Here is a 14849-nt window from a genome sequence, read left to right on the forward strand (position 1 = left end):
GTCTACCTGTATACTGTGCTGTATAGAAACCCTACCACTAGTCTACCTGTAGACTGTGCTGTATATAAACCCTACCACTAGTCTACCTGCAGACTGTGCTGTATAGAAACCCTACCACTAGTCTACCTGTAGACTGTGCTGTGTATAAACCCTACCACTAGTCTACCTGTAGACTGTGCTATATAGAAACCCTACCACTAGTCTACCTGTAGACTGCAGTATAGAAACCCTACCACTAGTCTACCTGTAGACTGTGCTATATAGAAACCCTACCACTAGTCTACCTGCAGACTGCAGTGTAGAAACCCTACCACTAGTCTACCTGTAGACTGCAGTGTAGAAACCCTACCACTAGTCTACCTGTAGACTGCAGTGTAGAAACCCTACCACTAGTCTACCTGTAGACTGCAGTATAGAAACCCTACCACTAGTCTACCTGCAGACTGCAGTGTAGAAACCCTACCACTAGTCTACCTGTATACTGTGCTGTGTAGAAACCCTACCACTAGTCTACCTGTAGACTGTGCTATATAGAAACCCTACCACTAGTCTACCTGTAGACTGTGCTGTGTAGAAACCCTACCACTAGTCTACCTGTAGACTGTGCTGTGTAGAAACCCTACCACTAGTCTACCTGCAGACTGTGCTGTATATAAACCCTACCACTAGTCTACCTGCAGACTGTGCTGTATAGAAACCCTACCATTAGTCTACCTGTAGACTGTGCTATATAGAAACCCTACCACTAGTCTACCTGCAGACTGCAGTGTAGAAACCCTACCACTAGTCTACCTGTAGACTGTGCAGTGTAGAAACCCTACCACTAGTCTACCTGCAGACTGCAGTATAGAAACCCTACCACTAGTCTACCTGCAGACTGCAGTGTAGAAACCCTACCACTAGTCTACCTGTATACTGTGCTGTATAGAAACCCTACCACTAGTCTACCTGTAGACTGTGCTGTATAGAAACCCTACCACTAGTCTACCTGCAGACTGCAGTGTAGAAACCCTACCACTAGTCTACCTGCACACTGTGCTGTATAGAAACCCTACCACTAGTCTACCTGCACACTGTGCTGTATATAAACCCTACCACTAGTCTACCTGTAGACTGCAGTGTAGAAACCCTACCACTAGTCTACCTGTAGACTGCAGTGTAGAAACCCTACCACTAGTCTACCTGCAGACTGTGCTATATAGAAACCCTACCACTAGTCTACCTGTAGACTGTGTTGTATATAAACCCTACCACTAGTCTACCTGTATATAAACCCTACCACTAGTCTACCTGTATATAAACCCTACCACTAGTCTACCTGTAGTCTACCTGCACACTGTGCTGTATAGAAACCCTACCACTAGTCTACCTGCACACTGTGCTGTATATAAACCCTACCACTAGTCTACCTGTAGACTGCAGTGTAGAAACCCTACCACTAGTCTACCTGTATACTGTGCTGTATAGCAACCCTACCACTAGTCTACCTGTAGACTGTGCTGTATAGAAACCCTACCACTAGTCTACCTGTAGACTGTGCTATATAGAAACCCTACCACTAGTCTACCTGTAGACTGCAGTATAGAAACCCTACCACTAGTCTACCTGTAGACTGCAGTGTAGAAACCCTACCACTAGTCTACCTGTAGACTGCAGTGTAGAAACCCTACCACTAGTCTACCTGTAGACTGCAGTATAGAAACCCTACCACTAGTCTACCTGTAGACTGTGCTATATAGAAACCCTACCACTAGTCTACCTGTAGACTGTGCTGTGTAGAAACCCTACCACTAGTCTACCTGTAGACTGTGCTGTGTAGAAACCCTACCACTAGTCTACCTGCAGACTGTGCTGTATATAAACCCTACCACTAGTCTACCTGCAGACTGTGCTGTATAGAAACCCTACCATTAGTCTACCTGTAGACTGTGCTATATAGAAACCCTACCACTAGTCTACCTGCAGACTGCAGTGTAGAAACCCTACCACTAGTCTACCTGTAGACTGTGCAGTGTAGAAACCCTACCACTAGTCTACCTGCAGACTGCAGTATAGAAACCCTACCACTAGTCTACCTGCAGACTGCAGTGTAGAAACCCTACCACTAGTCTACCTGCACACTGTGCTGTATAGAAACCCTACCACTAGTCTACCTGCACACTGTGCTGTATATAAACCCTACCACTAGTCTACCTGTAGACTGCAGTGTAGAAACCCTACCACTAGTCTACCTGTAGACTGCAGTGTAGAAACCCTACCACTAGTCTACCTGCAGACTGTGCTATATAGAAACCCTACCACTAGTCTACCTGTAGACTGTGTTGTATATAAACCCTACCACTAGTCTACCTGTATATAAACCCTACCACTAGTCTACCTGTATATAAACCCTACCACTAGTCTACCTGTAGTCTACCTGCACACTGTGCTGTATAGAAACCCTACCACTAGTCTACCTGCACACTGTGCTGTATATAAACCCTACCACTAGTCTACCTGTAGACTGCAGTGTAGAAACCCTACCACTAGTCTACCTGTATACTGTGCTGTATAGAAACCCTACCACTAGTCTACCTGTAGACTGTGCTGTATAGAAACCCTACCACTAGTCTACCTGTAGACTGTGCTATATAGAAACCCTACCACTAGTCTACCTGTAGACTGCAGTATAGAAACCCTACCACTAGTCTACCTGTAGACTGCAGTGTAGAAACCCTACCACTAGTCTACCTGTAGACTGCAGTGTAGAAACCCTACCACTAGTCTACCTGTAGACTGCAGTATAGAAACCCTACCACTAGTCTACCTGTAGACTGTGCTATATAGAAACCCTACCACTACTCTACCTGCAGACTGCAGTGTAGAAACCCTACCACTAGTCTACCTGTAGACTGCAGTGTAGAAACCCTACCACTAGTCTACCTGTAGACTGCAGTGTAGAAACCCTACCACTAGTCTACCTGTAGACTGTGCTGTATAGAAACCCTACCACTAGTCTACCTGCAGACTGCAGTATAGAAACCCTACCCCTAGTCTACCTGCAGACTGCAGTATAGAAACCCTACCACTAGTCTACCTGCAGACTGTGCTGTATATAAACCCTACCACTAGTCTACCTGTATATAAACCCTACCACTAGTCTACCTGTATATAAACCCTACCACTAGTCTACCTGTAGTCTGCCTGTAGCCTGTGCTGTGCTGTAGACTGACTTGTAACCTTCCGGTTACAAGTCTGATGCTCTAACCACTAGGCTACCTGCCGTCCCTTTTAAAAAGCCATTTCCCTTTTAGAAGCCAGTGCCCTTTTAAGAAGCCAGTGTCCTTTTAAGAAGCCATTGCCACTTTAAGAAGCCAGTGCCACTTTTAGAAGCCAGTGCCCTTTTAAGAAGTCAGTGCCCTTTTAAGAAGCCAGTGCCCTTTTAAGAAGCCAGTGCCACTTTTAGAAGGCAGTGCCCTTTTAAGAAGCCAGTGCCCTTTTAAGAAGCCAGTGCCACTTTCAGAAGCCGGTGCCCTTTTTAGAAGCCAGTGCCCTTTTAAGAAGCCAGTGCCCTTTTAAGAAGCCAGTGCCACTTTCAGAAGCCGGTGCCCTTTTTAGAAGCCAGTGCCCTTTTTAGAAGCCAGTGCCACTTTCAGAAGCCGGTGCCCTTTTTAGAAGCCAGTGCCACTTTAAGAAGCCATTGCCCTTTTTAGAAGCCAGTGCCACTTTAAGAAGCCTTTGCCCTTTTAAGAAGCCAGTGCCCTTTTAAGAAGCCAGTGCCACTTTAGGACCTCTGTTGCATTATTGCCCTAACCATGCTAGAAACTCAGTTTTTAGTTGCGTTTTTTAAATGATGCAACTCTTGCAAATTTAGGAGTTAAGAAATAAACGTGTTAGCTCTGGAAAGCCACTTTTTAAATGTAGCCATAGAAACCTCTTTGGGTTCCCGAGTGGCGCAGTGGTCTAAGGCAGTGCAAGAGGCATCACTACAGTCCCTGGTTTGATTCCAGGCTGTACCACATCTGGCCGTGTTTGGGAGTCCCATAGGGCGGCACACAATTGGCCTAGCGTCGTCCGGGTTTGGCCGGGGTAGGCCGTCATAGTAAATAAGAATTTGTTCTTAACTGACTTGCCTAGTTAAAAGGTTAAATATGCGTTTCCCCTGTGATTGTAACTATAAACAGGCTTTATATTAATTCATTATTGGAGAACCGAATACAGTTTGACTTGTCTTTCCTTTCACACATTCCTTGAAACTCTATGGCACACCCCTGGGAAGTGTCTCACACTTTGAAACCCTCTGCTCTAGACTGTGCTGTATAAAAGGACACAGTAGATGTGATCATTTATCTTGTAACATTTACCGTGAGGGAAAAAAGTATTTGATCCCCTGCTGATTTTGTATGTTTGCCCACTGACAAAGAAATTATCAGTCTATAATTTTAATGGTAGGTTTATTTGAACAGTGAGAGACAGAATAACAACCAAAAAAATCCAGAAAAACGCATGTCAAAAATGTTGTAAATTGATTTGCATTTTAATGAGGGAAATAAGTATTTGACCCCCTCTCAATCAGAAAGATTTCTGGCTCCCAGGTGTCTTTTATGCAGGTAACGAGCTGAGATTAGGAGCACACTCTTAAAGGGAGTGCTTCTAATCTCAGTTTGTTACCTGTATAAAAGACACCTGTCCACAGAAGCAATAAATAAATCAGATTCCAAACTCTCCACCATGGCCAAGACCAAAGAGCTCTCCAAGGATGTCAGGGACAAGATTGTAGACCTACACAAGGCTGGAATGGGCTACAAGACCATCGCCAAGCAGCTTGGTGAGAAGGTGACAACAGTTGGTGCGATTATTCGCAAAAGGAAGAAACACAAAAGAACTGTCAATCTCCCTCGGCCTGGGGCATGCAAGATCTCACCTCGTGGAGTTGCAATGATCATGAGAACGGTGAGGAATCAGCACAGAACTACACGGGAGGATCTTGTCAATGATCTCAAGGCAGCTGGGACCATAGTCACCAAAAAAACAATTGGTAACGCACTACGCAGTGAAGGACTGAAATCCTGCAGCGCCCGCAAGGTCCCCCTGCTCAAGAAAGTACATATACATGCCCGTCTGAAGTTTGCCAATGAACATCTGAATGATTCAGAGGACAACTGGGTGAAAGTGGTGTGGTCAGATGAGACCAAAATGGAGCTCTTTGGCATCAACTCAACTCGCCGTGTTTGGAGGAGGAGGAATGCTGCCTATGACCCCAAGAACACCATCCCCACCGTCAAACATGAAGGTGGAAACATTATGCTTTGGGGGTGTTTTTCTGCTAAGGGGACAGGACAACTTCACCGCATCACAGGGACGATGGACGGGGCCATGTACCGTCAAATCTTGGGTGAGAACCTCCTTCCCTCAGCCAGGGCATTGAAAATGGGTCGTGGATGGGTATTCCAGCATGACAATGACCCAAAACACACGGCCAAGGCAACAAAGGAGTGGCTCAAGAAGAAGCACATTAAGGTCCTGGAGTGGCCTAGCCAGTCTCCAGACCTTAATCCCATAGAAAATCTGTGGAGGGAGCTGAAGGTTCGAGTTGCCAAACGTCAGCCTCGAAACCTTAATGACTTGGAGAAGATCTGCAAAGAGGAGTGGGACAAAATCCCTCCTGAGATGTGTGCAAACCTGGTGGTCAACTACAAGAAACATCTGACCTCTGTGATTGCCAACAAGGGTTTTGCCACCAAGTACTAAGTCATGTTTTGCAGAGGGGTCAAATACTTATTTCCCTCATTAAAATGCAAATCAATTTATAACATTTTTGACATGCGTTTTTCTGGATTTTTTGTTTTGTTTTTCTGTCTCTCACTGTTCAAATAAACCTACCATTAAAATTATAGACTGATCATTTCTTTGTCAGTGGGCAAATGTACTAAATCAGCAGGGGATCAAATACATTTTTCCCTCACTGTAGATATGTCAGGGCTTGTTTAGAAGGGTTAGGGTTTGTTTAGAGGGTTAATTGGTGGAGGTATTAGTGACCACCATGCTCCATGTCTCTGCAGCCCAAATCCAGGGGGAGGTGGAGCGGATCTTTGAGCTAGCCCGGAGCCTACAACTGGTGGTGCTGGATGCAGACACAGTGAACCACCCAATACAGCTGTCTAAAACATCTCTGGCCCCCATCCTGGTCTACATCAAGGTCTCCTCCCCCAAGGTAAGGTTCCTCAAAGCTGGGTTAGTAAAGGTTCCACACAGCTGGGTTAGTAAAGGTTCTATACAGCTGGGTTAGCTGAATGCAGACACAGTGAACCCCCCAATCCAGCTGTCTAAAACATCTCTGGCTCCCATCCTGGTCTACATTAAGGTCTCCTACCCCAAGGTATGGTTCCTCAAAGCTGGGTTAGTAAAGGTTTTATACAGCTGGGCAATTAAAGGTTCTATACAGCTGGGTTAGTGAAGGTTCTTTATAGCTGAGTTAGTAAAGGTTATATACAGCTGGGTTAGTAAAGGTTCTATACTGCTGGGTTAGTAAAGGTTCCTCACAGTTGGATTAGTGAAGGTTCTATACTGCTTGGATAGTAAAGGTTATATACAGCTGGCTTAGTAAAGGTTCCTCACAGCTGGGTTAGTAAAGGTTATATACAGCTGGGTTAGTAAAGGTTCCTCACAGCTGGGTTAGTAAAGGTTCCTCACAGCTGGGTTAGTAAAGGTTCCTCACAGCTGGGTTAGTAAAGGTTCCTTACAGCTGGGTTAGTAAAGGTTCTATACTGCTTGGATAGTAAAGGTTATACAGAGCTGGGTTAGTAAAGATTCCTCACAGCTGGATTAGTAAAGGTTCTACACAGCTAGTTTAGTATAGATTTTATACACCTGGGTTAGTAAAGGTTCCTCACAGCTGGGTTAGTAAAGGTTCTACACAGCTGGGTTAGCAGCTATACATTTGGGTTAGTACATGTTCTATACAGCTGTGATAGTAAAGCTTAGATACAGCTGGGTTAGTAAAGGTTCTATACAGCTAAGTTTGTAAAGGTTATTTACAGCTGGGTTAGTAAAGATTATATACAGCTGGGATTGTGAAGGTTATATACAGCTGGGTTAGTACATTTTCAATACAGCTGTGTTAGAACATGTTCTATACAGCTGGTTTAATAAATATTACATACAGCTGGGTTGTTGAAGGTTATACAGAGCTGGGTTAGTAATGGTTCCTCACAGTTGGATTAGTAAAGGTTCTATACTGCTTGGATAGTAAATGTTATATACAGCTAGGTTTGTGAAGGTTATACAGAGCTGGTTAAGTAAAGGTTCTATACTGCTTGGATAGTACATGTTATATACAGCTGGTTAGTAAAGTTTCTATACAGCTGGGTTTGTGAAGGTTCTATACAGCTGGGTTAGTAACGTTTCTATACAACTGTATTAGTAAAAAATATATACATCTGGGATAGTAAAGATTCTATACAGCTGGGTTATTAAATGTTCAATACAGCTGGGGTAGCAAAGGTTCTATACAGCTAGGTTAGTAAAAGTTTATATTCAGCTGAATTAGTAAAACAAATTATACATCTGGGTTTGTAAAGATTCTATACAGCTGGGTTTGTGAAGGTTCTTGACAGATGGGTTAGTGAAGGTTCCTCAAAGCTGGGTTAAAAAAGGTTCTTCACAGCTGGGTTATTCAAAGGTTCTATATAGCTGGGTTAGTATAGATTATATACAGCTGAGTTGGTAAATATTTTTCACAGCTTGGTTAGAAAAGGATCTATTCACCTGGGTTAGTAAAGGTTCCTCACAGTCGGAATATTAAAGGTTCTGTACAGCTGGGTTAGTTACGTCTTTATACAGCTGGGTAACTAAAGGTTCCTCACAGCTGGGTTACTAAAGGTTCCTCACAGCTGGGTCACTAAAGGTTCCTCACATCTGGGTCACTAAAGGTTCCCCACAGCTGGGTTAGTAAAGGTTCTGTACAGCTGTGTTAGTTACTTCTTTATACAGCTGGGTAACTAAAGGTTCCTCACAGCTGGGTCACTAAAGGTTCCTCACAGCTGGGTCACTAAAGGTCACTAAAGGTTCCTCACATCTGGGTCACTAAGGGTTCCTCACAGCTGGGTTAGTAAAGGTTCCTCACAGCTGGGTCACTAAAGGTTCCTCACAGCTGGGTTAGTAAATGTTCTGTACAGCTGGGTTAGTTACGTCTTTATACAGCTGGGTTTCTAAAGGTTCCTCACAGCTGGGTTACTAAAGGTTCCTCACATCTGGGTCACTAAATGTTCCTCACAGCTGGGTAGTAAATGTTATTCACAGTTGGGTCAGTAAAGGTTCTATACAGCTGCGTTATTAAAGGTTCTATATAGCTGGGTTAGCAAAGGTTCTACACAGGTGGGTCAGTAAAATATTCTATACCGCTGGGTTTATACATTTTCAATACAGCTGGTTTAGTAAAGGTTCCTGACATCTTGGTTAGTAAAGGTTCTACACAGCTAGTTTAGTAAAAAGTTTGATGCAGCTGGGTTAGTGCATTTGCAGTACAGCTGGGTTAGTAAATGTTCCATACAGTTGGGTTAGTAAAGGTTCCACACAGCTGGGTTAGTAAAGGTTCCATACAGCTGGGTTAGTAAATGTTCCATACAGCTAGTTTGTAAAGGTGCCTCACAGCTGGGTTAGTAAAGTTTCTAAAGAGTAAAGGTTCTACACAAACTCCATACAGCATCACACACAGCCCTAACGCTAGAACACTGCAACGATTCAATCCACGTCATCAGAATGTGCAGCTGAACATTGTATGCTGGTAAACACTCGGTTTGATTGAAACAAAACCGATATTCATTAAATACGAATACAGAACTTGTTTTTGCATGGATTCCACGACGCAGTTCTTGTCCTGGAATCCCACTTAACAGGCAGGTTGAAGCCTGCTTGACTGAGACGCTAAGCTGTTAGCCATCAAGCTAACAAAGTTGGTACCAGATGAGTTTTGTAATGGAGCCCTCTTTATCTGGAGAGGTAAATGAATGGTTCCAGCACTGTAGGAGCTTTATCTACTGCGGTTTGTTTTCCGGGACAAACCGGATCACTCGGAGTTCCATTGCGGCAATTGTTTACTTGCCGAGGATTATAGGCTTGAGGTGGCTTCATTGATAACGCAGATTGCCAGCCTACGTAAGAAACTGGGGAAAACTCAGAGTGGAATGTTTACATTTTCTACGCTGGTGGCTGGACGGCGTTCGCTCTTGTTGGATGCATCTCCGCCTTGTCGTTTGTTGTTATCTGACTGGCCGGTGTTGCCCGGAGCTCCCCCATCTGATAGCGGAGTAGAAGGAGCTCAGCAAGAGGAGCAAGACAATCAACAATGGTCGCATGTCACGAGCCTTGAAAGCCAAAGAGACTTCCCGCAAAGCAATCTACACTCCCAACGAGAGGCCCAGAGAGCTGTACAAACTGCGAATAGTTTTGCCGTCCTGGAGCCTGATCTTCCTGCACCTTTGTCGCTGGGGTTGCCTGTATCTGCGATCGCAGTGCCTACAACTACGAAGTTGATGTCGACAACCTTCCGTCCCTGCTCTGGATCAAGTGGGGCTTCTCCATCTGTCGGAGGCCTGCCACAGGCGTCGGGAGCAACCGGTTCAAGTTATCCTGCCTTACGCCTGTCCATAAAGGGTTCTCCGAATCCTGAGAAGCGTCGGAGTTGCCGGATTTCCTTGTCCTTCTCGCCAGCCGTGATTCTAGGCAGCTCCATGGTAAGAAATGTGACCGTTCCCGGTGCAAAAACAATGTCTTATCCCGGAGCTCGAGTAAATTACATTACTGCTGATCCCGAATGTATTACGCCAGGACATGGAAATCAATTCTATCAAAGTCTATGTGGGTTCTAATGACATTATGAGGGCAGTTCTGAACAGTTGAAACTGTATTTTAAAGAGCTGGTTGACTCTCTACTAAACACTAACAAAAGACCCATCACATCTGGCCCTCTACCATCCCTGAATCGTGGCATTGAGTGCTTTAGCAGGATTCTTTCACTTCACAACTGGCTATGTGATTATTGCAGCTCAATGGGTGTAACTTTTGTTGACAATTTCAATACCTTTTGGGAACAAAACGCGTTTTATAAGGAGGGTGGGATCCACCCAAATCATGTAGGATCCTGGATCCTTTCACAGCATTATAAGGCTGCGTTGAGACAATGACTTATCAATGACCATGACTCCATTTATAACGATGTGCGCTGAGAGTCGGGAAGCAAGTTCAGGGAGTGAATTAATTTAATAAATAAGATTGATTGCTTCAAGATTGTTTAGATCACGTGGACTGGGATATGTTCCAGGTAGACTCAGACAATAACCTTGACGTATACGTTGACTCGGTGAGCAAGTTTATTAGCAAGTGCATCAGTGATGTTGTACCCACTGACTATTAAAACCTTCCCTAGCCAGAAACCGTGGATAGATGGCAGCATTTGCGCAAAACTGAAAGCGCAAATCTCCGCTTTTAATCATGGCAAGGCGACTGGAAACATGACTGAATACAAACAGTGTAGCTATTCCCTCTGCAAGGCAATCAAACAAGAAAAGTGTCAGTATAGAGACAAAGTAAAGTCGCAATTCAACGGCTCAAACACAAGACGTATGTGGCAGGGTCTACAGTCAATCACGGATTACAAAAAGAAAACCAGCCTTGTCACGGACATTGACGTCTTGCTCCCAGACAAATTAAACAACTTCTTTGCTCGCTTTGAGGACAATACAGTGCCACTAACACGGCCCGCTACAAAAGCCTGTGGGCTCTCCTTCACCGTGGCCAATGTGAGTAAAACATTTAAATGTGTAAAACCCCCTTCAAGGCTGCCGGCCCAGACGGCATCCCTAGCCGCATCCTCAGAGCATGCGCAGACCAGCTGGCTGGTGTGTTTACGGACATATTCAATCAATCCTTGCTTCAAGATAGCCACCATTGTTCCTGTTCCCAAGAAAGCTAAGGCAACTGAACTAAATGACTATCGCCCCCGTTGCACTTACTTCTGTCAGCATGAACTGCTTTGAGAGACTAGTCAAGGATCATATCACCTCCACCCTACCTGATACCCTAGACCCACTTCAATTTCTTCACAGACAATGCAATCACCATCACACTGCACACTGCCCTATCCAATCTGGACAAGAGGAATACCTATGTAAGAACGCTGTTCATCGACTACAGCTCAACCTTTAACACCACAGTACCCTCCAAACTCGTCATTAAGCTCGAGACCCTGGGTCTCGACCCCGCCCTATGCAACTGGGTCCTGGACTTTCTGATGGGCCGCCCCCAGGTGGTGAGGGTAGGAAACAACATCTCCACCCCACTGATCCTCAACACTGGGGCACCACAAGGGTGCATTCTCAGCCCTCTCCTGTACTTCCTGTTCACCCATGACTAAGTGGCCATGCACGCCTCCGTGGACTTCAGGAAATAGCAGAGGGAGCATCCCCCATCCACAGTAGTGGAGAAGGTGGAAAGTTTTAAGTTCCTTGGCGTACACATCACGGACAAACTGAAATTAATTTGTTAGATTACTTGTTGGATATTACTGCACTGTCGGAACTAGAAGCACAAGCATTTTGCCACACTCACATTAACATCTGCTAACCATGTGTATGTGACCAATAAAATTGGATTTGATGACTCAAGGCCAGCTAATCTAATCCCTACCATTGTGACTCAGAGTTGTCATAATGATTCAGCAACTGTCCATTACAGCAGGGGCGTCAGTAGACACAATATAAGTAACCTAATTGATGTCCCTTTAACTGCCTTGAATGCCTCTACTGATCCTACAGCTATTGTATGCAGTAATCACGTGCCTATGAACCAGAGTTATACTGTTAGCACTGAGCCAGTGTGCCCTAGGAGGAAGTCCACTGTGAGCAGCTCACCTGCACTAACATAAATAACATGAGCAGATCTACTGTTGCTAAGCTTCCCAGTAAAGCAATGAAAGCAAGTAATCATCCCAGAAGAAACGTGCTCAAAATATCCCATGTAGCTTGAGAAACAAGGTTCATGAAATCAATAATTTGCAAGAAACAGATGACATTCATATTCTGACATACAGTTGAAGTCAGAAGTTTACATACACTTAGGTTGGAGTCATTAAAACTTGTTTTTCAACCACTCCACACATTTCTTGTTAACAAACTATAGTTTTGGCAAGTCGGTTAGGACATCTACTTTGTGCATGACACAAGTAATTTTTCCAACAATTGTTTACAGATTATTTCACTTATAATTCACTGTATCACAATTCCAGTGGGTCAGAAGTTTACATACACTAAGTTGACTGTGCCTTTAAACAGCTTGGAAAAATCCAGAAAATTATATCACGGCTTTAGAAGCTTCTGATTGGCTAATTGACATAATTTGAGTCAATTGGAGGTGTACCTGTGGATGAATTTCAAGGTCTACCTTCAAACTCAATGCCTTTTTGCTTGACGACATAGGAAAATCAAAAGAAATCATCCAAGACCTCAGAAAATAAATTGTAGACCTCCACAAGTCTGGTTCATCCTTGGTAGCAATTTCCAAATGCCTGAAGGTACCACGTTAATCTGTACAAACAATAGTTCGCAAGTATTAACATCATGGGACCACGCAGCCGTCATACCACTTAGGAAGGAGACGTGTTCTGTCTCCTGGAGATGAACGTACTTTGGTGCAAAAAGTGCAAATCAATCCCAGAACAACTGCAAAGGACCTTGTGAAGATGCTGGAGGAACAGGTACAAAAGTATCTATATCCACTGTAAAATGAGTCTTATATCGACAATCTGAAAGGCCGCTCAGCAAGGAAGAAGCCACTTCTCCAAAACGCCATAAAAAAGCCAGACTACGGTTTGAAACTGCACATGGGGACAGAGATCGTACCTTTGGAGAAATGTCCTCTGGTCTGATAAAAAAATACATAACTGTTTGGCCATAATGACCATCGTTATATTTGGAGAAAAAAGGGGGAGGCTTGCAAGCCGAAGAACACCATCCCAACCGTGAAGCACGGGGGTGGCAGCATCATGTTGTGGGGTGCTTTTCTGCAGTAGGGACTGGTGCACTTCACAAAATAGATGGCATCATGAGGATGGAAAATTATGTGGATATATTGAAGCAACATCTCAAGACATCAGTCAGGAAGTTAAAGCTTGGCCAGAAATGGGTCTTCCAAATGGACAATGACCCCAAGCATACTTCCAAAGTTGTGGCAAAATGGCTTAAGGATAACAAAGTCAAGGTATTGGAGTGGCTGTCACAAAGCCCTGACCTCAATCCCATAGAACATTTGTTGGCAGAACTGAAAAAGTGTGTGCAAGCAAGGAGGCCTAAAAACCTGACTCAGTTACACCAGCTCTGTGAGGAGGAATGGGACAAAATTCACCCAACTTATTGTAGGAAGCTTGTGGAAGGCTACCCGAAATGTTTGATTGAAGTTAAACATTTTAAAGGCAATGCTACCAAATACTAATTGAGTGTATGTAAACTTCTGACCCACTGGGAATGTGATGAAAGAAATAAAAGCTGAAATTAAATTATTCTCTCTACTATTATTCTGACATTTCACATTCTTAAAATAACTGACCTAAGACAGAGAATTTTTACTAGGATTAAATGTCAGGAATTGTGAAAAACTGAGTTTAAATGTATTTGGCTAAGGTGTATGTAAACTTCCAACTTCAAACTGCATCTCTGAAACTCACTTAGATAATACCTTTGATGATTCAGTGGTAGCAATACAAGATTAGAACATTTATAGAAAATATACAAATGCCAGTGGTGGAGGTGTTGCTGTTTATATTCAGAACCACATTCCTGTAAAGATTAGAGAGGATCTCATGTCAAATTCTGTTGAAGAAATATGGCTAAAGGTTCATAATGTGGAAATTGAGCAAGTTGAGGTGACTAAACTGCTTGGAGTTACCCTGGATTGTAAACTGTCATGGTCAAAACATATTGACAGTAGCTAAAATGGGGAGAAGTACAGTATGTCTATGATAAGGCACTGCTCTACCTTCTTGACAACACTGTCAACAAGGCAGGTCCTACAGGCCTTAGTTTTGTCGCACCTGGACTACTGTTCAGTCGTGTGGACAGGTGCCACAAAAAAGGACTTAGGTAAGTTGCAATTGTCTCGGAACAGGGCAGCATGGCTGGCCCTTGGATGTGCACAGAGAACTAATATTAATAATATGCATGTCAATCTCTCTTGGCTCAAAGTGGAGGAGAGATTGACTTCATCACTGCTTGTATTTATGAGAGGTATGGACATTTTGAATGCACTGAGCTGTTAGTTTGAACAACTGTGGTAGTGGTGGAGTAGGGGCCTGAGGGCACTCAGTCTGAATGTATTGTAATGTTTTAAAATTGTATAAACTGCCTTAATTTTGCTGGACCCCTGGAAGAGTGGGGATCCATAATGAATAGAAATACAAATACAGCTGGGTTAGTAAAGGTTCTATACAGCTGGCTTAATAAAGTTTATAAACATTAAAGATAGGTTGTATGTGTTATTTTCACCCTCCGTCTTATCTGCTCTTCCTCTCTACCTCTTGTCTTCTGTTGTCCAGGTGTTATCAAGGCTGATCAAGACCAGGGGCAAGTCTCAGACCAAGCATCTCAACGTACAGATGGTGGCTGCAGACAAGCTGGCCCAGTGCCCAACGGTGAGAGTAACCTAACCATAACATCCATAACCCTACCATAATAACCCTAACCCAAAGCTTACCCTCCCCTAACTGTCTCAGTATCCCATGTTGAGAGTAACCTTAACCCTAACCATAATAACCATAGGCATAACCTAACCGTAATAACAATAACCCTATCCCAAACCTAACCCAACCCCTGACTGGCCCA

General features: G+C 43.8%; 1 protein-coding gene across 1 annotated transcript in view; it reads left to right on the forward strand.

The window, feature by feature from the left end:
• Positions 1 to 14849, forward strand: part of cacnb2b (calcium channel, voltage-dependent, beta 2b) — a 108448-nt gene that overhangs the window by 85598 nt on the left and 8001 nt on the right. The window contains exons 11-12 of the mRNA XM_029724702.1: positions 6042 to 6193; positions 14564 to 14659. Of these exons, the coding sequence (XP_029580562.1) occupies positions 6042 to 6193; positions 14564 to 14659 (248 nt within the window). The remainder of the gene's footprint in view (positions 1 to 6041; positions 6194 to 14563; positions 14660 to 14849) is intronic.

This window comes from Salmo trutta, chromosome 31, assembly GCF_901001165.1.
Source record: "Salmo trutta chromosome 31, fSalTru1.1, whole genome shotgun sequence".
In the NCBI taxonomy this organism is placed as follows: domain Eukaryota; kingdom Metazoa; phylum Chordata; class Actinopteri; order Salmoniformes; family Salmonidae; genus Salmo; species Salmo trutta.